General features: G+C 49.0%; 1 protein-coding gene across 1 annotated transcript in view; it reads left to right on the top strand.

Annotated features, from left to right (window-relative positions):
• The window catches only part of LOC308131558 (C-myc promoter-binding protein-like), a gene marked incomplete at its 3' end in the record, with an annotated part of 44,431 nt that overhangs the window by 10,920 nt on the left and 10,816 nt on the right, over window positions 1–22,695 (top strand). Inside the window, exons 2-9 of the mRNA XM_080498333.1 lie at window positions 9,054–9,388; window positions 11,559–11,805; window positions 13,729–13,798; window positions 17,725–17,894; window positions 19,310–19,611; window positions 20,461–20,527; window positions 20,691–20,749; window positions 22,397–22,541. Coding sequence (XP_080354459.1) covers window positions 9,078–9,388; window positions 11,559–11,805; window positions 13,729–13,798; window positions 17,725–17,894; window positions 19,310–19,611; window positions 20,461–20,527; window positions 20,691–20,749; window positions 22,397–22,541 — 1,371 coding nt within the window. The 5' untranslated portion in view covers window positions 9,054–9,077. The remainder of the gene's footprint in view (window positions 1–9,053; window positions 9,389–11,558; window positions 11,806–13,728; window positions 13,799–17,724; window positions 17,895–19,309; window positions 19,612–20,460; window positions 20,528–20,690; window positions 20,750–22,396; window positions 22,542–22,695) is intronic.

Here is a 22,695-nt window from a genome sequence, read left to right as displayed (position 1 = left end):
ACCCTCTGGTGTTTCCTCCAGATCGTCAGCTGAGTCGTGGGAAATTATCACATTTCACATTATTTTCTAAAAAACATTTGCTCTCACAGCGACAGTGTGTTGCAGAGTAATCATGTATAAATACTCGTCACCACTAGAGGGCAGCACAGAACGCTGTCGTTGAAATCGAAACTGACAGACGTCAGTCTGGTTAATCTCCACCTCCTGCGGGAACCTGGTTCACCTGAACCAGATGTTTCTGGCCGTCGACCAAACCAGGAACCTGGTTCCCCTGAACCAGATGTTTCTGGCCCGTCGACCACACCAGAACCTGGTTCACCTGAACCAGATGTTTCTGGCCTGGTTCACCTAAACCAGGAACCTGGTTCACCTGAACCAGATGTTTCTGGCCTGTCGTCCCACACCAGGAACCTGGTTCACCTGAACCAGATGTTTCTGGCCTGTCGTCACACCAGGAACCTGGTTCACCTGAACCAGATGTTTCTGGCCTGTCGTCCACACCAGGAACCTGGTTCCCCTGAACCAGATGTTCTGGCCTGTCGTCCACACGAGGAACCTGGTTCACCTGAACCAGATGTTTCTGGCCTGTCGTCCAAACCAGGAACCTGGTTCACCTGAACCAGATGTTTCTGGCCTGTCGTCCAAACCAGGAACCTGGTTCACCTGAACCAGCTCATTTATTTCAGGGACGATTTTAATTCTTTTGTTATTCTCTTGTTGAAAAACGACACCACTCATGTACAGGAGTTTAGTGAAATAGTAAGAGATGAGCAGGACATGGAGAGACAGCAGGTTGTTGTTGTTTTTAAAGCCGTTTCCTCCGACAGTTTCATGTATAAAGCAGCTTCAGTCACAGTTCTGTGTTTTCAGTGTCGATGTTTCAGACTGACGTCTATATGTATGTCAGTAGTTTGTCAGTCGCTCATGTTGACTCCAATGGCGACAACAACTGCAACATCAGGTTTATTTTTTTTCCTTGTTTGTGTTTAAAGCATTTAGTGGTCAAATGTTGATTTCACTTTGAGAAATTGTCCTTAAAGTTTTGAAGAAAAAGATCAAAGAAAAATCTCTTTGAACGACTGTGATGAATGGAGCCGCATCATGAATAATACAGGAACATGTGAGTTAATTCTGCAGCTTCAGGACCAGTGTAATGGGCCCTAATGGCAGTTAAAGAGGAATTCTGTTTGCCTCTCTCTCTCCCTCTCTCGTTCCCTCCCTCTCTCTCTCTCTCTGGTCACTCTGCCAGGGCAGGAAGTAGAGCAGCCAGTAGTTTATGATATCAGACCACTTAAGCTGTGATGTAAATAATCTATTTTATTATTTTTTTAATGTTCAGTGAGTCACAGCCCTGCGTCTTTGGGTTGCGGCTCTTGGATCCAGATCCCAGTGAGGATTTTTTTTGGTAACTTTCGCGTCGGCTTACAGTGGAAGGGCGTTTCTCACTTTTATGCCGTCTCAGCACTTTATTGCATCTCTGTCGGTTCTGCAGGGATTAAAAAGAAACTTTTGCCAGAACTGGCCAGTGAAACTGTTCCCGAGCCGCCCTGCAGCCCGACGGCTCTCCACAGATCCCCGCGTATCGTGCAGCTCTTAAAACTTCACAATTACCTTCCACACGAACCTTCACTTTGGGATTAGCGGGCATTAAGTGTGAGGCGGCTCGTTGCCTCCCCCGTGCAGTCGTGATGTTTCTGATGTAAAGGTAGAGCGAGGTGGGAACCATAGAGGCTGTTTTCATTCCGTCCAGGATTGTCCCACGTCTGCGGTGCATATAGACGTAATCCTTACGTAACCCCTGCGCCGTGCGGCGGCGGCGCGGCGGCTTGTATTTTTAGCCGGCCGACAACGTGGTCGAGGTGGGTGTCGTTCTTTGGCCCGTCGTTCGCCTCTGTCATCGTCTGAATGTGGAGGCGACGCCGCGCGGTGCTGTGCGGCGCGGCGCCGCATCCAAGGTACTGGGATAAAGTAGGTCACCGTCTATCTTGTTGTTGTTGTTGTTACACGTTTGGAATAAGCGAGGATGTTTGCCTGCTGTGCTCTCCACGAAACGATACCCACGTCTGTCTCACGTAATACCCCCCCCCCAATACCCCCCCCACCCCCGGTGCAATAAAGCAAGAAACCAGATAGCTGCTGCTCTCGCCGACACCCTGAGCTGTTCCACTCTTCCTCTCAGACCACATTCTGCTCCTCCGGTTCTCTGAGTCAGTTCTCCTTAAATAAAAACTACGTTTAACTTACTGAGTGGAGTTCAGGGTCGTTGTTGTCGTTACCTGTTGTCGTTGTCGTTACCTGTTGTTGTTGTCGTTACCTGTTGTTGTTGTCGTTACCTGCTGTCGTTGTCGTTACCTGTTGTTGTTGTCATTACCTGTTGTCGTTGTCATTACCTGTTGTTGTTACCTGCTGTCGTTACCTGTTGTTGTTGTCGTTACCTGCTGTCATTACCTGTTGCCGTTGTCGTTACCTGTTGTCGTTACCTGTTGTCGTTGTCATTACCTGTTGTCGTTGTCGTTACCCGTTGTCATTACCTGTTGTCGTTGTCATTACCTGTTGTCGTTGTCGTTACCCGTTGTCATTACCTGTTGTCGTTGTCATTACCTGTTGTCGTTGCCTGTTGTCGTTACCTGTTGTTGTTGTCATTACCTGTTGTCGTTACCTGTTGTCGTTGTCATTACCTGTTGTCGTTACCTGTTGTCGTTGTCATTACCTGTTGTCGTTGTCGTTACCCGTTGTCATTACCTGTTGTCGTTGTCATTACCTGTTGTCGTTGTCGTTACCCGTTGTCATTACCTGTTGTCGTTGTCATTACCTGTTGTTTATGTCGTTACCCGTTGTCGTTACCCGTTGTCGTTACCTGTTGTCGTTGTCATTACCTGTTGTTTATGTCGTTACCTGTTGTCGTTACCTGTTGTCGTTTGTATAAAACAAGACTTGGTATAATTCACGACAGGCTGTGAATATTCAAAGTTTTTTGTTTTTAAACCCTTTTTTCCTGAATCAGTTTGTACTGGAGTGTTTTATCAAGTTTTTTTTCCATGTGTTTGCCTCTAAAAGCTAAAAGCTAAAAGCTAAAGGCTAAAAGAAAGCCTGGTCGTTTCCTCTGGATTCCAGATCAATATGTCAGAGACCACGTGTCCCACTTCCTGTGTTCTGGGTGTTTCGCTCACGTTTTGCACTGGGAATGTCCCGGGAGCCCTGATTGGTCCGTTGCGTCTGTCCTGGTCCGGACGTTGGACTTGGACCGTCGGACCCAGTGTGTGCAGATGTTTCCCTCAGAGCAGCTGCGTCCAGTCTCACACCGTTAACACTTCAGTACGTCAACAAATCAATAAAAAAAGATCCGGTTCACACTAAACTGAACTGAGCTGAACGGCTGCTGGAGCTTTTTTCTCTTTGACACAAGTTTCACAACAAGTCAGCTGTGAACTAAATGTCCTTTATGAAGGACGGAGTGTTGGACCGAGACGTCAGTGAGAACTGGTCCAGGAAGTCCTCTGGTCCCTGCTGCGGTACATGAACCAGGAACAGACCAGGAACCTGGTTCAGGTGAACCAGGAACCTGGTTCACCTGAACCAGATGTTTCTGGCCTGTCGTTCACCTGAACCAGATGTTTCTGGCCTGTCGTCCACACCAGAACCTGGTTCAGGTGAACCAGATGTTTCTGGCCTGTCGTCCACACCAGAACCTGGTTCACCTGAACCAGATGTTTCTGGCCTGTCGTCCACACCAGAACCTGGTTCACCTGAACCAGATGTTTCTGGCCTGTCGTTCACCTGAACCAGATGTTTCTGGCCTGTCGTCCACACCAGAACCTGGTTCAGGTGAACCAGATGTTTCTGGCCTGTCGTCCACACCAGAACCTGGTTCACCTGAACCAGATGTTTCTGGCCTGTCGTCCACACCAGAACCTGGTTCACCTGAACCAGATGTTTCTGGCCTGTCTTCCACACCAGGAACCTGGTTCAGGTGAACCAGGAACCTGGTTCAGGTGAACCAGATGTTTCTGGCCTGTCGTCCACACCAGAACCTGGTTCAGGTGAACCAGATGTTTCTGGCCTGTCGTCCACACCAGAACCTGGTTCAGGTGAACCAGATGTTTCTGGCCTGTCGTCCACACCAGAACCTGGTTCAGGTGAACCAGATGTTTCTGGCCTGTCGTCCACACCAGAACCTGGTTCACCTGAACCAGATGTTTCTGGCCTGTCGTCCACACCAGAACCTGGTTCACCTGAACCAGATGTTTCTGGCCTGTCGTCCACACCAGAACCTGGTTCACCTGAACCAGATGTTTCTGGCCTGTCGTCCACACCAGAACCTGGTTCAGGTGAACCAGATGTTTCTGGCCTGTCGTCCACACCAGAACCTGGTTCACCTGAACCAGATGTTTCTGGCCTGTCGTCCACACCAGAACCTGGTTCAGGTGAACCAGATGTTTCTGGCCTGTCGTCCACACCAGAACCTGGTTCAGGTGAACCAGATGTTTCTGGCCTGTCGTCCACACCAGAACCTGGTTCAGGTGAACCAGATGTTTCTGGCCTGTCGTCCACACCAGGCGGTTTTAGAAGCGTGAAAACTGTTTTTTTTTTAACACGGGTCCCAGAGTGGGGAAATTCTAAAACCCCGGCTCGTGCCGTCCATGTGTACTACATGTGTACTTCATGTGTACTTCATGTGTACTACATGTGTACTACATGTGTACTACATGTGTACTACATGTGTACTACATGTGTACTACATGTCCTGGATGAACGAGAAGTCCAGGTCTTGTTTCCTCAGACATCACGACTGTCTCCTCATGGTTCTCACGGGGAACAATTGATGAGGTGGGATGCGTCTGTAATCTGATTACTGGAGCCGGAACACAGTGAAGCAGCATTTCCTCACCGTCTGACCGTCAAAAGAAAGAGCGGCACATTGCTCTGTGTTTATGAGTGCCGCTGACCCTGTGATGATCACTTCATTATGTCGATTGCGTAACAAACGTTGATTCCAAACACTCATAACCACTTATTGGATTAACAAAAAAATGAGCTCTGGTCTCCTTCGTGGAGAGAAACTGTTCCGTCTGCTGCAGCATGAAGTCTTAATCCACGTCACTTTGATGTCACATGTTATTGGCCTGTGTTTTATTTCTCACCAGGAAACATCAGCCCTCGTTCATATGGAGCTTTTCAACACGTCTTCTTTACAATTTAGCATGTTTGACCTCTGACATTGATTGATAATAAATCATTATCCAAATAGTGAATTCAGAGTTGATCCCAGCTGATTCTGGGCCCATTTACTGTCAGATCACGTTTAACTTCTTTTTTTTAAAGGAGATTTAAGTCGGGTATTTTCTTATATGTGTCGTCAGGCTGTCCCTAGACTGTCCTCCTCTCATGGACAGTGGTCTGTCCTCAACATGTCAACTGGTAGGTTTACTGTGGTTGGGGGGGGGGGGGGGGGTACCTCGCTGGATTCGCTGGATTATGTTGAAGACATGTTGTAAAATGTGCAGCCGTTATCAAATAATACCATTTGCCAGATAACAGGTGAAAATGTGGGCATTATTGTAGCTCAGCTGTTTGTCGGTCAAATCTTTTTACAAATTCTAATACAGACGAGACGGTTTTTGCAGATTTAGGTTGACATTGACAGTCTGACTTTGGACAGATGGATTAAAACACAGAGACAATAATGTCCCCAGAACAGTGTCCTCGTGTCTGAAGTCCAAAAAATGAAAATGGACGATCCCCTGCCAAGCTCACGAAACAGAAAGTCGCTGTGAGTGTCAGTAGTTCTTTTGGCTGGAGGCCGTCTGTGGTGACGAGGTGAGCTGGAGGCCGTAACAGTCCGTCGTGAGGACGTGACGGCAGCTGGAGTTCAGCGTCGGACAGCTTTATTTAACCCTTTCCCCCCCCGGGCGAGTGCGTTAAGACACGCCAACACACCCTTCTAATTAGACCTCTCTTCCCACGCCCTCTGACTGCATTCAGCTGGAATCGCTGGCCTTGTCACAATCACTTACTCACAATTAAACTGAGGCGAAACGTTGGGGTTTACAAAACCTGGTTGTAATAAAAAACGGCCCATCCAGTGAGAAACGCTCGCCAGCGTAGGGGGAATTCTGACTCCGAGTGAAAAGTTGAACGCGGTCAGTGTGAACGGCGTGGACGTTTGTTCCAGTGAGACCTTCCGTTCCTCCCGAGGGCCACGTTTCAATTGAAACTCCAGAGACACGCTAATGTCTTAAAGCTTGACTTGTACCGTGAGAGAACCTTGAGCTTTGCTCCTCAATTACATACTGAGTTAATTAAACAAGTCATGAAAATCACCTCCGTCGCTCTGGACTTGTAATGGAACAGGCAGCAGGGAGACACTGAGACATTGTCCTGTTTTTCTTTTTGTCTTTGTCTCGTGGGCTCTTGTTTCAAATGTTCAAATGATCCCAAACATGATGGTGAACATCTTAATTATTGTTAAAATGAGACTTTCTTCATCCTCCTATCCTTTTAAACCAGTGTTTTTCATCCACTGTTCCGCGAGATCTGGTCAGGTGAGTCGTGGGAAATTATCACATTTCACATTATTTTCTAAAAAAGCCTTTGCTCTCACAGCGACAGTGTGTTGCAGAGTAATCATGTATAAATACTCTTCGCCACTAGAGGGCAGCACAGAACTTTGCCGGTGAAATGTAAAGTGACAGACGTCAGTGTGGTTCATCTCCACCTCCTGCTACCATCTTGTATCAAAGTACTGTGTCAGTGACAGTGATGGAGAAGTTTTTGAAAAGGAAGAATGTGAACCAGGATCTCAGCTCTTCATCCATCAGGTCCAGGTTTCACACTGAGGGAGGCACTATTAAAAAAAGTCCTTGATTCCTGTTGATAAAACTTTGATGAGAATGACTTTGATGTCTTTGATGAGAATGACTTTGATGTCTTTGATGAGAAAGACTTTATATTGTTAATAGAGGCTACACAGTTTCACATTTTGAACATTTCAGGGTGGTGGTGTGCCTCTAGATGTTTCCAGAGAAAAAAGTGTGTCTTGCTCTAAAAAAGGTAGAAAAACCCTGATTTAACCGTCCCTTAGCGTGTGTTGCACGGCGGCGTCCTTCCCTCCGGTGTGTCCTCAGGTAGATTACCCGGTGCCGTCCGGGGCGACACGCCCTTCGCCGGATAGACTGAGAAAAGTATTGTTTTGGCTTTTATCGCTCGCCTCCGCGGTCTCCGCCGCGACACAAAGCTCTTAAGCCCGGCTTTTTCCCCGTGGCGGGGGCCTGTAATTGAGGGCTTGGCGTGAACGCCTTTTTTAAAATGCACACTCAGGTCTGTGCAGGCGGCGAGACTCTAACTGTCCTTCAGTCCTGAGAGTCGGGGGAAAAGGTCTGACGGCCCCCAAACTGTGGTAGCGAGTCACATATTACCCTTGTCTTCCGGGTGTCCTTCTCCTCACCCCCCCCCCCCCCCTCAGGAAGATTTATAGCTCCAGGGTCTGTTTTTTTATTGTGCTGCCAATGCAAGGACACGAGAACCGTCTGTCCCTGCCACCACAGGACTTGTTGATTGCAACTCTGTTTTTCCCCGTCTGAATAAGTCTCTGAACAAACTGCAAATTGTTCAAAATTCTGCTGCCGGACTTCTAACAGGTGCACCTCGGAGGTCTTATCGGCGCTCCGTTGGCTCCCGGTAAAATTCAGGATTGATTTTAAGGTCCTAGTGCTGACTTTCAGAGCTTTAAAGTCCCAGTGAAATGAAGGTTCCACCTCCAAAACACTCTGGTGTCGCTTCTAGAACATTTTCCTGCTAACTGGCTGAAGGGTAAAATGTTAAAACACGGCAATCTGCGAGAAAATAGCCGATAAACGGCGCTATTTCCTCTGCTGGGCGGAGCTTCTGACAATAATAGAGTGACATCACGAGTTGTGCACACGCCCAAGTTGTGTTTACATTATGGAGGATCAGAGTTTTGACCACGAAGAGGCTGAATTGAACCAGATTTCATCATCATGGTCATTTCAAACCCAGTGATTGATGAAGAAGACACAGAAGGTGGTTCTGCCATCGGTGACCCCGTCTGGAACATGTTTGAGGAAGCAGAAGACGCTTCGTCCTCCATTCGTCCTCGTCTCCTCGCCTCAGCAGCCGCCACTTTTCACCTTTGAGGCTTTGAGGCTCCGGACTTTTGGCAGAACGTCCGGCTTCCTGGATCAAACACGTCCAAGAGCTTTTCCCACTTCGGAATCACCGAAGATGAGTCGAGGTGTTACTTGATCGTCTACTAGCTACCCGAGCTAGCATCTCCCGCCGCCCGTGCTCCTTTCCTCCTCTCTCTGGTCTCTTCCAGGCTCAATCTTTCATCAAGGCTCATAAAACGCAGACTATAACTTCAAAACACTGTAAAAACTTGGATATTTAAGAGGAAACAAGCCAATATAAACACAACAGATCGAGATCTGCACAACTCGTGATGTCACACATAGGCTCCGCCCACAAAGAAGAAGGATTCCCCCAATTTCGTCTGCTGGAGATTCAAAATTCAAATAACTTTGTTATGCGACAACAGTGGTGGGGCAGAGTCGGAGGAACCTTACAAGTAGAACCCCAACTATCGTTTTTTGCAAAGTAGTGTTTTACACTTCACTAGGACTTGAAACGGTTCGGCCCCACTGGACATCCTGGACCTTTTGAAGCCGTCCTCTTCGGTCGCCTGGCCAGAACCTTGCTTGAAGTCCCTAAGACTCATTATAAGACCCGAGGGGACCCGTCTTGTCCCCAGACTGTGGGACGCTCTGCCCCCGTCTCTGCGCCGGGCAGACTCTGGTGTCTCGTTTAAAAAGGACCTGAAAACATGTTTATTTAGGAGCTTTTGGTTGATGGGTTTCCACTAGTGTCACTTTAATTCTACACATGTCTATACATTTTATATTGTCGTTTGACCTTTTCTCCTGTACGGCACTTTGTGATTTTATCCGTGAAAAGCGCTTTATAAATAAACTTGACTTACTTACGCAACCAAAAGTGACCCTCCCCTCCCCGTCCCTCCTGTTTCCCGTCTGCTTCAGGCGCTCGGCGGTCGGTGATGGGACATGATGGAGGACAAAGGCCCCCGTGTCGCCGACTACTTCGTGGTGGCCGGCCTGACGGACCCGTCCAAGCCGCTGGACCAGGAGATCCACTTTGACGACGTGTGCCACAAGACGGCCAAGCCCAAGGCGCCCATCACCGACGTGACGCTGGTGATCCGCTCGCTGGGCGAGGAGACGCCGCCGGGGTTCACCTGCATCGAGACCACGCCCAGCGGCCAGTCGGCCGACCTCAACAACGGCGGCCTCATGGCGCCGCAGATATTCCTGTGCTACCGGCGAGGCCGCGACAAGCCGCCGCTCACCGACCTGGGGTAAGTGCAAGGCAGCGCCACGAGCCAGGGTCTCCAGCAGATCACAGTTTCAAGGTTTATTTGCCTTTGCACTGACTTTTGCTTTCTTCTAAAATTGATGACTCGGCACTTTTCGTATTGCAAATAGCATTAAAAAACCCAACATTGTAGAACTGGTGCATGAGAATCACTGTACGTACCAACGATGCTTCTGTCCCTGTCTTAACCAGCGTCTGACACACTAATAATCTTAGTTATTAGTCGTTCCCTGCAGGTTTATACACCGAACCCTCAATCGTCAATCTTAACTTTAACTTAACCACGACCTTTGCAAGAAGTTCAATTCACTTCAGATTGAAGGTTTAGATGAGAGGACAACCAGTGACGTGACCATCAAATCCACATTCTCCCTTACAATGTGGGTTTAAATGAATATATGTGTGACGAGAGCAAATTTCTTTCAGCTGAAAAAAGACAAGAAAACTCAGCTCACACATGCAGCCCATTATCAGAGAGCAGAGTCAGCCCCGCTGCAGCGGCTCTGCCGGGAACGTGGAAGAAAAAAAGCCGGTGAATAGACGGGATGATGAAACAGTTCAGACAGTTCATTCTGTGGGAGACACAATGTGCCGGGCAGATTTCACGGGAATTCACGCGAGAGTTTCTGAGTCATTTTTTTTTTTTTTTTACAAAATGCCACGCATGTCGTCCTCGTGGTCTCTGTGCTTCGAGCGAGACGCAGAATCTCAGCCGGCGTGAATGTTCGTCACGTCAATGTTGTGTGTGTGTGTGTGTGTGGTTTGTCCCCTGGATGTGTCCTCCTGCTTCCTGCTAGCGTTAGCGTTAGCGAGGTGAAGCGTGAAGCGGCAGCCCAGCGAAGCTGCAGAGTTCACGACTTTGACAAAGTGCTCCGCTCTGCCTGAGAACCCCCGCCGCAGCGGTTCTCCGTCTCGCCTCGCAGCCGCTGCGATTCAGTGACAAACAGTGAGAGCGAGGCGCCGTCCTCAGTTCACGTCGAAACCAGCCGGCGCCGTTTGTCCGGTCGGCCGCCGCCTCGGGCCGGCGGGAGGCGAGTGGTGACGACGGCGAGGAGGCTGCTAGCGCCTCGCTTATCTGGCACTCTGCTCATGTCAGCAGCTCCTCTGTGTGTGTGTGAGTGTGTGAGTGTGTGTGTGTGTGTGTGAGTGTGTGAACAAGCATATATCAGTTCACATGTGTTTTATTCCTTTTCTCTTTCACCGGGGGGAAATGATCACTGAGTGTTTGTCCTCTGGTCTCGGGTCAGTTCAACCTTTTAATCCAGTGTTTTTTCAACCACTGGTGTTTCCTCCAGATCGTCAGCTGAGTCGTGGGAAATGATCACATTTCACATTATTTTCTAAAAAAATCATGTGCTCTCACAGCGACAGCGTGTTGCAGAGTAATCATGTATAAATACTCTTCACTACTAGAGGGCAGCACAGAACTTTGCCGGTGAAATGTAAAGTGACAGACGTCAGTGTGGTTCATCTCCACCTCCTGCTACCATCTTGTATCAAAGTACTGTGTCAGTGACAGTGATGGAGAAGTTTTTGAAAAGGAAGAATGTGAACCAGGATCTCAGCTCTTCATCCATCAGGTCCAGGTTTCACACTGACGGAGGCACTATTAAAAAAAAGTCCTTGCTTTCTGGATTTACTGGATTCCTGTTGATAAAACTTTGATGAGAATGACTTTGATGTCTTTGATTAGAATGACTTTGATGTCTTTGATGAGAATGACTTTATATTGTTAATAGAGGTGAACTCCTACCGTGACGTGACGCCTCAGTGGACGGCTAAGAGGGGGCGGAGCTAACTCCGTGACTATGAAGCTCACGAGCACGGAGTTATGGTCATGTGATCACCAGGCACTTTTCAGTAATTATTTATTTTTTCTAACGGAGTGGAATTATTTGTAGTGGGAAATGTTTTTTGTTTATTTCAGTAGAAAAATTGAGCGTCCTTTTAAAGAAAGGAGGTGAATATTTATTTTCATTGCTGTGATTGGTTGAGGGAAGTCGTCCCACACCCGGGGGGGAGGGGCTTACCCTTTGAAGGTGTACAGACAAACGTATGTGTCGTATGTTGTCTTGTTGAAAAGGGAAAGAGAAAAGGTGTATATTTGCTGTTGTGAGTGACTCGAGGGCGCCGTCGGCGTCGGTGTCCCCCAGGGTCCTGTACGAGTGGAAGGAGCGTCTGAAGCAGGGCTGCCACCTCGTCCAGACCACGCCCTCCGGCCGGCCGGCCAACGTCAGCGGCAACTCCTCCCAGCGCATCTACGTCACCTACCGCCGGGCGCCGGACGGACAGCCGCACGCCGCCCTGGCCGTCACCGACGTCTGCATCATCATCCCGAGCAAGGGGGAGGCGCCGCCGCACACCTTCTGCAAGGTGGACAAGAACCTGAACAGCAGCATGGTGAGGCTCCGCTCAGTCTGAGGACTAAACCGGTGACCGGGACTCAACTAGTTGCCTGAAAGGTGTGCAAGTGTCGGAATAGGACGTAGTTTACAAAATGGGTTGGACAAAAATCAGAGTCACAATTATTTTGGGCAATTTTGAAATCAGGATTACGTCTTTGAATGTGGAGCAGCATTTATTTGAACGTGTTTTAAAAAAAAAAGACTCTCCTGTTAAATATATAAAAATTTCATTTCATTTGATTATTTATTTCATTAATTTAAAACAATGCAACAACAGCATTTCATATGAATGAAAAATATCTTGTAACGTAGTGAAAAATAAACTGTTCAGCAAGTAAATAAGTAGCAAGAAGTTAATAAGTTTAGTTCCTACTGTAATGAATTTAGCTTCTCTAAAACTTCCACCAGCTGAGAAAAAACGCCTTTTCTACGTCACTGCAGAGCTTCAGCTCCTGACGGAGGCTTTATCTCGGTGCTCCTTACAAACTGCTCCACCCGTCAGATTTACCAACTTACTTTTCGTTGCGTAGTGAAAAGAGTTGATCTACTTTCTGCTTTGATGTTCGGAGCCACCGTTAGCGCTACTTAGCCTTAAACTGACACGTGACCTGAGCCGCTGGTGGAACACGACGTTATTATATAATCAGTGTGTGAAACCATACATTCAGAACCGTTTCGGGAAATTTAAAAGTAGCTCCTTAGCACTAAGGAGCTAGCGCTAAGGAGCTAGCGCCGGCGCGTTCGGGTTAAATGTGTCGTCACTTACTTCTGAGTGGCGCTGCACCGGAAACACCACGTTATCATACACACATTATTTTTATAATCACTCTTTAAGCCGAATGCTTAATTTTTTTTAACAATTCCAGAAACATTTTGGTTTATTTTTTTAATTCCACGCATTAATCTGATTGATCCTGATTTCTTTTGTCGGTGGTTCTGATGGAGGCGCCGGAGGTACGTCCAGTGTCAGGGTTCGTGGACTCAAATACACGGCAGACAAGAAGCTCAGTTCAAAAGTGTTTTATTCTCAAAAAAACACAGCAGAAGCAAAGTCAGACAGTCCAAGATCAAAACCAGTGCAGGGTGATGGAGGAGGAAATCCAGGAGGAGAAGTCGGGTAGGCAGGAGGTCGAAAACACAAACAACACGAGGAAAAAATGGCGGGTATGAATGGTGTGAGAACGCAGACGAACTGGCAACCGGAGCTACAAGAGAGGAGAACTAAATACACACACTGATGACAATAACAAACAGCTGTGAGCAGGAGGAGGAAGCAAAGGGGCGGAGCTAAGGGGAACACAGGGGCGGAGCTAAAGGGAACAGATGGGTGGAGCTAAATTGAACAGAGGGGCGGAGCTAAAGGGAACAGAGGGGCGGGGCTAAAGGGAACAGATGGGCGGAGCTAAATGAAACAGAGGGGCGGAGCTAAGTGGAACACAGGGGCAGAGCTAAAGGGAACAGATGGGCGGAGCTAAAGGAAACAGAGGGGCGGAGCTAAGTGGAACACAGGGGCAGAGCTAAAGGGAACAGATGGGCGGAGCTAAAGGAAACAGAGGGGCGGAGCTAAGGGGAACACAGGGGCGGGGCTGAGGGGGACATGGGGGCGGAGCTAAGGGGAACACAGGGGCGGAGCTGAGGGGAACATGGGGCCGAGCTGAGGGGAACACGGGGGCGGAGCTGAGGGGAACATGGGGGCCGAGCTAAGGGGAAAAAAATCTGCAAGTGTGTCGTTGAAGTAAAGCTGACGTAGGCCAAAGTCCAAAAAAACCCAAATATAAGCAAACACGTACTTGGAAACAGCGGCGTTATGTGCAGTGAGGTAGGACTGTTACTGGTTCGTGTGTTTGATCTGAGCAGTGATGGTGAATGTCTTACTGCTGGTTTAACTCCCAGCGTTTCCCACTGCTGTCTCTTCCAGTGGGGCTCCTCCGTCTTCCTGTGTTACAAGAAGTCTGTGGCGAAAACCAACACCATCGCTTACAAAGCAGGTACGTCTGTCATGGTCGCCATGACGACCAGTCCAGGTCCTGGTCCTCCCTCCTTCCCTCCCTCCCTCTGCTGAACTCTGGGTTTAGAGGAGATTTTAGAGGATTTTAGACGAGTGACCTGAGGTTTTCTGTTGAAAGGACGAAACGCAGCATGAGGACTTCCTGCTGCACTTCACAGTGATTATCAGATAACCCTAGTTCCACATCAAAGGGTTCAAAGGGTTTATGTTCCACGTCAGGGTTTGTTCACAACAGCCTGCAGACGTTGCTGCTGGCAGACTGGCTGACGGAGGTTTTGCTGAAGGTGCAGCAGACGGTGAATGAAAGATCCTATCTGGTGACGCTTCGGCTGACTCAGCGCTCCGAGAGGAGGAGTTCAGACGTGGTGGTCCAATTCCTGAAATTACAATTAAAAAAGAGGTTTTTATCCATCTTCACCTCCTCCTCCTCCTCCATCTTCACCTCCTCCTCCTTCTTCACCTCCACCTCCTCCTTCTTCACCTCCTTGTATTCAAAGTTTCCAGCTCCTCCTTGATCCTCCTCTATTAGAATATTGATCCCAGGAGCTGCATTCAGAATCTGCTGTGTCTGTGTGAGCTGGACTGGCTCCGCCCACACACACGCCCATCTATGGGAAGAGGAGTAGGTACTTCCTCTCGTGGCGCCATGTGCCAGAGCAGAGCTGCCTGATTGTGGGAGGAGTCAAAGGGGGAGGAGCCTACCTTGATTGTGATTGGCTGAACCGCTGATGACATCATATAGGGTTTGATTTCTGGAGACGGTCAGTACTGCTGGAGAACCTTTAGGAAGTGGTTCCAGGTACAGACGGTCAGTACTGCTGGAGAACCTTTAGGAAGTGGTTCCAGGGACAGACGGTCAGTACTGCTGGAGAACCTTTAGGAAGTGGTTCCAGGTACAGACGGTCAGTACTGCTGGAGAACCTTTAGGAAGTGGTTCCAGGTACAGACGGTCAGTACTGCTGGAGAACCTTTAGGAAGTGGTTCCAGGGACAGACGGTCAGTACTGCTGGAGAACCTTTAGGAAGTGGTTCCAGGGACAGACGGTCAGTACTGCTGGAGAACCTCTAGGAAGTGGTTCCAGGTACAGACGGTCAGTACTGCTGGAGAACCTTTAGGAAGTGGTTCCAGGTACAGACGGTCAGTACTGCTGGAGAACCTTTAGGAAGTGGTTCCAGGTACAGACGGTCAGTACTGCTGGAGAACCTTTAGGAAGTGGTTCCAGGGACAGACGGTCAGTACTGCTGGAGAACCTCTAGGAAGTGGTTCCAGGGACAGACAGTCAGTACTGCTGGAGAACCTCTAGGAAGTGGTTCCAGGTACAGACGGTCAGTACTGCTGGAGAACCTTTAGGAAGTGGTTCCAGGTACAGACGGTCAGTACTGCTGGAGAACCTTTAGGAAGTGGTTCCAGGTACAGACGGTCAGTACTGCTGGAGAACCTTTAGGAAGTGGTTCCAGGGACAGACGGTCAGTACTGCTGGAGAACCTTTAGGAAGTGGTTCCAGGGACAGACGGTCAGTACTGCTGGAGAACCTCTAGGAAGTGGTTCCAGGTACAGACGGTCAGTACTGCTGGAGAACCTTTAGGAAGTGGTTCCAGGTACAGACGGTCAGTACTGCTGGAGAACCTTTAGGAAGTGGTTCCAGGTACAGACGGTCAGTACTGCTGGAGAACCTTTAGGAAGTGGTTCCAGGGACAGACGGTCAGTACTGCTGGAGAACCTCTAGGAAGTGGTTCCAGGGACAGACAGTCAGTACTGCTGGAGAACCTCTAGGAAGTGGTTCCAGGTACAGACGGTCAGTACTGCTGGAGAACCTTTAGGAAGTGGTTCCAGGTACAGACGGTCAGTACTGCTGGAGAACCTTTAGGAAGTGGTTCCAGGGACAGACGGTCAGTACTGCTGGAGAACCTCTAGGAAGTGGTTCCAGGGACAGACAGTCAGTACTGCTGGAGAACCTCTAGGAAGTGGTTCCAGGTACAGACGGTCAGTACTGCTGGAGAACCTTTAGGAAGTGGTTCCAGGTACAGACGGTCAGTACTGCTGGAGAACCTTTAGGAAGTGGTTCCAGGTACAGACGGTCAGTACTGCTGGAGAACCTTTAGGAAGTGGTTCCAGGTACAGACGGTCAGTACTGCTGGAGAACCTTTAGGAAGTGGTTCCAGGTACAGACGGTCAGTACTGCTGGAGAACCTTTAGGAAGTGGTTCCAGGTATAAAGACGGTCAGTACTGCTGGAGAACCTTTAGGAAGTGGTTCCAGGTACAGACGGTCAGTACTGCTGGAGAACCTTTAGGAAGTGGTTCCAGGTATAAAGACGGTCAGTACTGCTGGAGAACCTTTAGGAAGTGGTTCCAGGTATATAGACGGTCAGTACTGCTGGAGAACCTTTAGGAAGTGGTTCCAGGTACAGACGGTCAGTACTGCTGGAGAACCTTTAGGAAGTGGTTCCAGGTACAGACGGTCAGTACTGCTGGAGAACCTTCAGGAAGTGGTTCCAGGTACAGACGGTCAGTACTGCTGGAGAACCTTTAGGAAGTGGTTCCAGGGACAGACGGTCAGTACTGCTGGAGAACCTTTCGGAGGAACATTTTATATAACATGACCTTTAATGGCGGTCCGTCGTGAGACATGGAGTCTGAATCAGACGTTCGTCCTTCTCGTCCCACTGAAGCTAGATTAAAATGACACGAGGGACATTAGAACGCCAACTGGCTGTTTGTGTTCCTCAAATCGTTCCTGGAGTCATTTCTGAAAATGGCGTCGACTCGGGGAAACGTTTCTATCAGGGGATTTGATTTAACATCAAAAGCGTCCGCTGGCAGAGAGAATTCCACATCAACTGAAGCAGAAAATGTTGCGAGTAAATAAAAAAAATAAACGTCAACAAAAGACTGAATTGATTTTTATCCTTGAGTTCTGCTTGTTTCGTGAAGCGATGGTACAGAAAAGATGTAGTTTTCCAGGGTTGCGGTTGGGTTGAATGTTTATATATATTTTTACGTATATATAATTATTATATTTTTTTTAATTAAACACACATATGAAAATATGCAGTATGGTTCTATGTGAACCATAAAAGGGGAGAATAGAAGAGATAAGAAGGTACAAGATGTTCATAGAACTTACTTTGTAGATAATAAGATATTAAGTTAACGTGATATTGCTCACGGCCAAATATCCAGATGTTTATTATCTTAATAACCTAAGAAAAATCAAGCAACATCCAGATGTTATGATAATGTGGCTCATCAAAGATGCAAGTTTTTTTTGGTTTTATGTTGTATTTCACTTTTTCAAGTATAAATATGTGTTTCTTATTTCAACACAAACATTAAGGGAATTTGTGTTCATATATAAATAATAAATCCCACACATTTGTAAGAAACATTGGATTTTTTAAATTTTTTTAATAAACACTGGTCGTCTATTTTATTGTTTCTTTTTTCTTTCTTTATTCTTTATTAAATAAACACTACAATGAAGTACACACACCTTTTAATGTGGAGCTACGTCACTACTACACCCTTAAAACACTTCTAGCTCCACGGCTCTCATCTAAAAATGCAGCAAAAAGAAAAAGCACATTTTATTTTTTTTGTTTTTTTCCGTAAGAAACATTTGTAGCGTGAGCAACTGGACACCACATCTGGTTTACGTTTGTTAAATAAATAAATAAAACCACTAAACTAAACTAAAAGGTGCCAAATTAGACATGTTTTGATATTCAGAACTTTTCTCGGTGACGTTCCAGAGGTTATCCAGATGTTATGAGACGTTTCCAGTGGGGTCGCGGTTCATTCTGAGCACATCTGTATGAGGCGTTCACATCTGTATGAGCTGGTGGTTGGAGGGGTGGAGCTCCAGACTGAACCCTGTGTGTGTTGCCCCCCCCCCCCCCCCCCCCCAGGTCTGTTCAGCAGGTACCCGGAGGAGGACTACGAGTCCTTCCCCCTGCCGGAGTCCGTCCCCCTCTTCTGCTTGCCCATGGGCGCCACCATGGAGTGCTGGCCGCCCAACACCAGCTTCTCCCTGCCCGTCTTCTCCACCTTCGTCCTCACCGGAGCCTCGGGGGAGAAGGTGAGGCGGGCGGACGCTCTCGCTTTCCTCCCGGCGGGGAGCGAGGGGGGGGGGGGCACTGTTACAGCCCCCAAAGACTCTTTGTGAAGCCGTAAGAACAAGACCAAAGTTCAGCCAGCTGCACAAATTAATGCTTTTTCTGCAGAACTGGTCATACTGGTCATAAGGAGCCGCCGAGCTCACAGGCCACGCCCCCTCGCAGCAGGCCACGCCCCCTCGCAGCAGCCACACGTCTCTGAAGTTGCGCTTTAACTTTTCAGCTGCTCACTTTCTTCCTCTCCTCCTGTCAGAAACTTTCCTCTGAACTGTTTCATAAGAAGAGAGATTTGAAAGGAGCCGCCCTGTTGGTCTGGTTTAACCTGCAGGAGCTGCGTGATGCGTTCAGGTGCATCACGTAAATCTGCGCACTGACACTTTAACGAGCTGCAGCGCTGAGAGAGTAACGATGCTAGAAGCTAAATGTGATTAAAACATGACTGATGGTGATGAGAGAGCTGGAACTCAGGTATCGTTTCCCCCCCAGTCTTTAGTGCAGGTATCATTTCCCCCCCAGTCTTTAGTGCAGGTATCGTTTCTCCCCCAGTCTTTACTGCAGGTGTCGTTTCCCCCCCAGTCTTTACTGCAGGTGTCGTTTCCCCCCCAGTCTTTACTGCAGGTATCGTTTCCCCCCCAGTCTTTAGTGCAGGTATCGTTTCCCCCCAGTCTTTACTGCAGGTATCGTTTCTCCCCCAGTCTTTACTGCAGGTATCGTTTCCCCCCCAGTCTTTAGTGCAGGTATCGTTTCCCCCCCAGTCTTTAGTGCAGGTATCGTTTCCCCCCAGTCTTTACTGCAGGTATCGTTTCTCCCCCAGTCTTTAGTGCAGGTATCGTTTCCCCCCCAGTCTTTAGTGCAGGTATCGTTTCCCCCCCAGTCTTTACTGCAGGTATCGTTTCCCCCCAGTCTTTACTGCAGGTATCGTTTCCCCCCCAGTCTTTAGTGCAGGTATCGTTTCTCCCCCAGTCTTTACTGCAGGTATCGTTTCCCCCCCAGTCTTTACTGCAGGTATCGTTTCTCCCCCAGTCTTTACTGCAGGTATCGTTTCTCCCCCAGTCTTTACTGCAGGTATCGTTTCCCCCCCAGTCTTTACTGCAGGTATCGTTTCTCCCCCAGTCTTTACTGCAGGTATCGTTTCTCCCCCAGTCTTTACTGCAGGTATCGTTTCCCCCCCAGTCTTTACTGCAGGTATCGTTTCTCCCCCAGTCTTTACTGCAGGTATCGTTTCCCCCCCAGTCTTTACTGCAGGTATCGTTTTCCCCCCCAGTCTTTAGTGCAGGTATCGTTTCCCCCCAGTCTTTAGTGCAGGTATCGTTTTCCCCCCCAATCGTTTTCCTCTCAGTCTTTAAGGGTTCAAACTCCGTCCTCTCTACCGCTGTAGGTCTACGGTGCTGCCATCCAGTTCTACGAGCCTTTCCCTCCAGAGTGCCTGACCGACCAGCAGCGCTCCCAGCTGGGCCTGCTGGGCCCAGACCCTCCCCCCCTCCCCCTCCCCCCCCCGCCGCCGCCGCCGGGCGACGCCGGCGGCACGCCGCCCGGCGGCGGGGGGGAGGCGCCGTCGGTCCACACCAACAAGTGCATCTGCCTGCTCTCCCACTGGCCCTTCTTCGACGCCTTCCGCAAGTTCCTCACCTTCCTCTATCGCTACTCCATCTCCGGGCCTCACGCCCTGCCCATCGAGAAGTGAGTCCTGCTTTGCTCCGCCTTGCTTTCACCTACATTACGTACCGACCCGGCGCTCCCGCTGCTCGGCTACGTCAACCACGTCAGCCGTGATGTGATTGACCAGGTTGAAACTATATTAAGCAGCAAGTGAACACGTCGTTCTTAATATTGATGTTCTTGATGTTTACTTACTTAATTGAGACGCAGCCGAGCCTTTCAGAGGGGGTGGGGGTAAGATGGAGGGCTGGGGGGGAGAATTGAGACACAGCCGAGCCTTTCAGAGGGGGGAGGGGGTTAGATGGAGGGCTGGGGGGGAGAATTGAGACGCAGCCGAGCCTTTTAGAGGGGGGTGGGGGTAAGATGGAGGGCTGAAGGGGAGAATTGAGACGCAGCCGAGCCTTTTAGAGGGGGGTGGGGGTAAGATGGAGGGCTGGGGGGGAGAATTGAGACGCAGCCGAGCCTTTCAGAGGGGGTGGGGGTAAGATGAAGGGCGGAGGGGGAGAATTGAGACACAGCCGAGCCTTTCAGAGGGGGTGGGGATACGATGGAGGGCTGAGGGGGAGAATTGAGACACAGCCGAGCCTTTCAGAGGGGGTGGGGGTAAGATGAAGGGCTGGGGGGGAGAATTGAGACACAGCCGAGCCTTTCAGAGGGGGTGGGGGTAAGATGAAGGGCTGAAGGGGAGAATTGAGACGCAGCCGAAGAACCAGAGTTCACCCCCCGGCAGGGTTTTTCGATCACGACCTTTGACCTCTGCCGACTCCTCCACTGCTCTCCTCCACTGTTCTCCTCCACTGCTCTCCTCCGCTGTTCTCCTCCACTGTTCTCCTCCACTGGTTCTCCACCGGTTGTTCTTCCTCTCCTCAGGCACATCTCTCACTTCATGCACAAGGTTCCCTTCCCCTCCTCCCAGAGGCCTCGCATCCTGGTGCAGGTGAGCTGCAGTGGCCTTCAACCGCTGCTTCTCCTTTTAAAAGACTTTCACATCATTTTCCTCTGGTGGTCTCCGTCCTCCATTATTAATGGACATCTGAATGATTCATTGCCGTCGTTTCCTGCTTGCTTGGTTTGATCTCACCTCCCACCTTGTCTCGCAGCTCTCCCCTCATGACAGCCTGATGCTGAGCCAGCCGGTGTCGTCTCCTCTGCCGCTGAGGTAAGAGCCACACTTCAGCCAAAGTCTGTTGACTTTTCAGCTGCGAGAAAGAAAAAAAAAAAGTAAGCAAACAAAGCCAGCAGCTGTTTTCCAGTGTTGCAGATCAGTAACTCTCACTGGAGGATGTCAAACAGCTGCAGGGAATAAACAGCGACTCGGACGTTGGACCCTGAGGTTTGGTACAAATCAAGAGCCGGTCCAGGATTCAGAACTCTGTCACTTCTGGGATTTGTTTGTTTTTCTCGTCTCTCATGACGGGAAGCTTGAGATCAGTGATCCTCTGGGTGAAGCGTCTAAAACAGGGGTGTCCAACATGAGGCCCGGGGGCCAGAAGCGGCCCGCCAGAGGATCTAATCCGGCCGCCACGTGATTTATTAAGTATAAATATGAAAACTGACAGAGGCTGATCTAAAAACACTCGATTGGCAAAAATGACATTCAAAACCGCCCTCGGTCAGAATTAATTAATACAATCTGTGGAGGTCACACGACGCAACGCCTTTCACAATAAAACAACGAGTCCAATTTATGTGAAATGATACTTTAGACACGTAAACTCAATTTTTTTTTTCCAGATGATGACAAATTGTTTTAATCCTGAATAAAAATACGATATCCAGATAAGGTGACTGAGGGTTTGTTTGTTTTGCAGATATAATAATATCTGATTAACTTTAATATGTATATTTCAGAATAGACTGGCAAATTCTTGCAGTTACAAAAGGATCAAAAGAAGGAAAGCCTTTGATCTTTGTCCATATCTGCAGTTTAATATGTTCTGTTGGACTTGTTGGGCCTCCAGAGGTCAGAGGTCAGATCAGGTTGATGTGACTCCTCAACTGAAATCAGTGTGACGCCCCTGTTCTAAATTGTCAGCCTGGTTTTCTTGCTAATGTTGTTTGTGGTGGAGGACTATGCTTTAAGAGCCTTCGGTGGTGTTGAACTGACTGTACCTACAGGCCACGCCCCCTCCGGGTCGACAGTACGTCTTTCTATCCGCTGTAAAAGTCCTGCAGACCAACTTCCTGAAGCCGTAAGAGCAAGACAAAGGTTCGGCGGTGACGTTTCTGCAGGACTGGTCATATTCCGATAAGAAGCTGCTGAACTTGCAGGCCACGCCCCCTTAAAGCAGGCCACGCCCCCTCAAAGCAGCCACATGTCTCTGAAGCGGTGTTTTAACTTTTCAGCTGCTCAGTTTCTTCCTCTCCTGCTGTCAGAAACATTCCTCTGAACTGTTTCAGAATAAAAGAGATTTTAAAGGAGTGATGCGTTCAGGTGCATCACGTAAACCTGCACTCTGACCTTTTAACGCGCTGCGGCGCTCAGACAGTAACGACGCTAGAAGCTAAATGTGATTAAAACATGACTGATAGTGATTAGATCGCTTTAACAGATTAACTTCAAATGTCTGATTTTTGGACTGTGGGAGGAAACCCTGAGTTTCTCCAGAAAACCTGATCTTGAACCGGGAACGTGGTCACCGTGAGGTGACGGGGCGAACCGCTGCACCACCAATACCGCGACACTTTTCGCAGACATTTCCGCTTTTAATGCATGTGTCCAGATGTTTGCCCGTGGTTGTTTGGCAGCGAGCCAACCGTGACCCAGAACCCTCATTCCAGAATGTTTCCGCACGTTGTTCCACAGCGGGGGTCGGTTCTCCACGCTGCTCCAGAACCTGGGGCCGGAGAACGCCGTCACCTTGCTGGTGTTCGCCGTCACCGAGCACAAGATCCTCGTCCACTCGCTGCGACCGGCCGTGCTCACCAGCGTCACCGAGGCTCTGGTGTCGGTGAGTTTCCACCGCCACCGTGTGGCGGGGCGCCGCTACTGCACCCCGCTGCCTGCAGGACAAACAGGAAGTTACAAACAGGAAGTGGGGCGGATTCCAAGTGTAAAGTCCAGGGATTTGACTAAATAATGAATAACACTGATACAAAAGGTAC

Source organism: Blennius ocellaris (assembly GCF_963422515.1).
Source record: "Blennius ocellaris genome assembly, chromosome: 1".
NCBI classification, from domain to species: Eukaryota; Metazoa; Chordata; class Actinopteri; order Blenniiformes; family Blenniidae; genus Blennius; species Blennius ocellaris.
The sequence above is the reverse complement of the archived record's forward strand: the minus strand, read 5'-3'. Positions and strand labels throughout refer to the sequence as shown.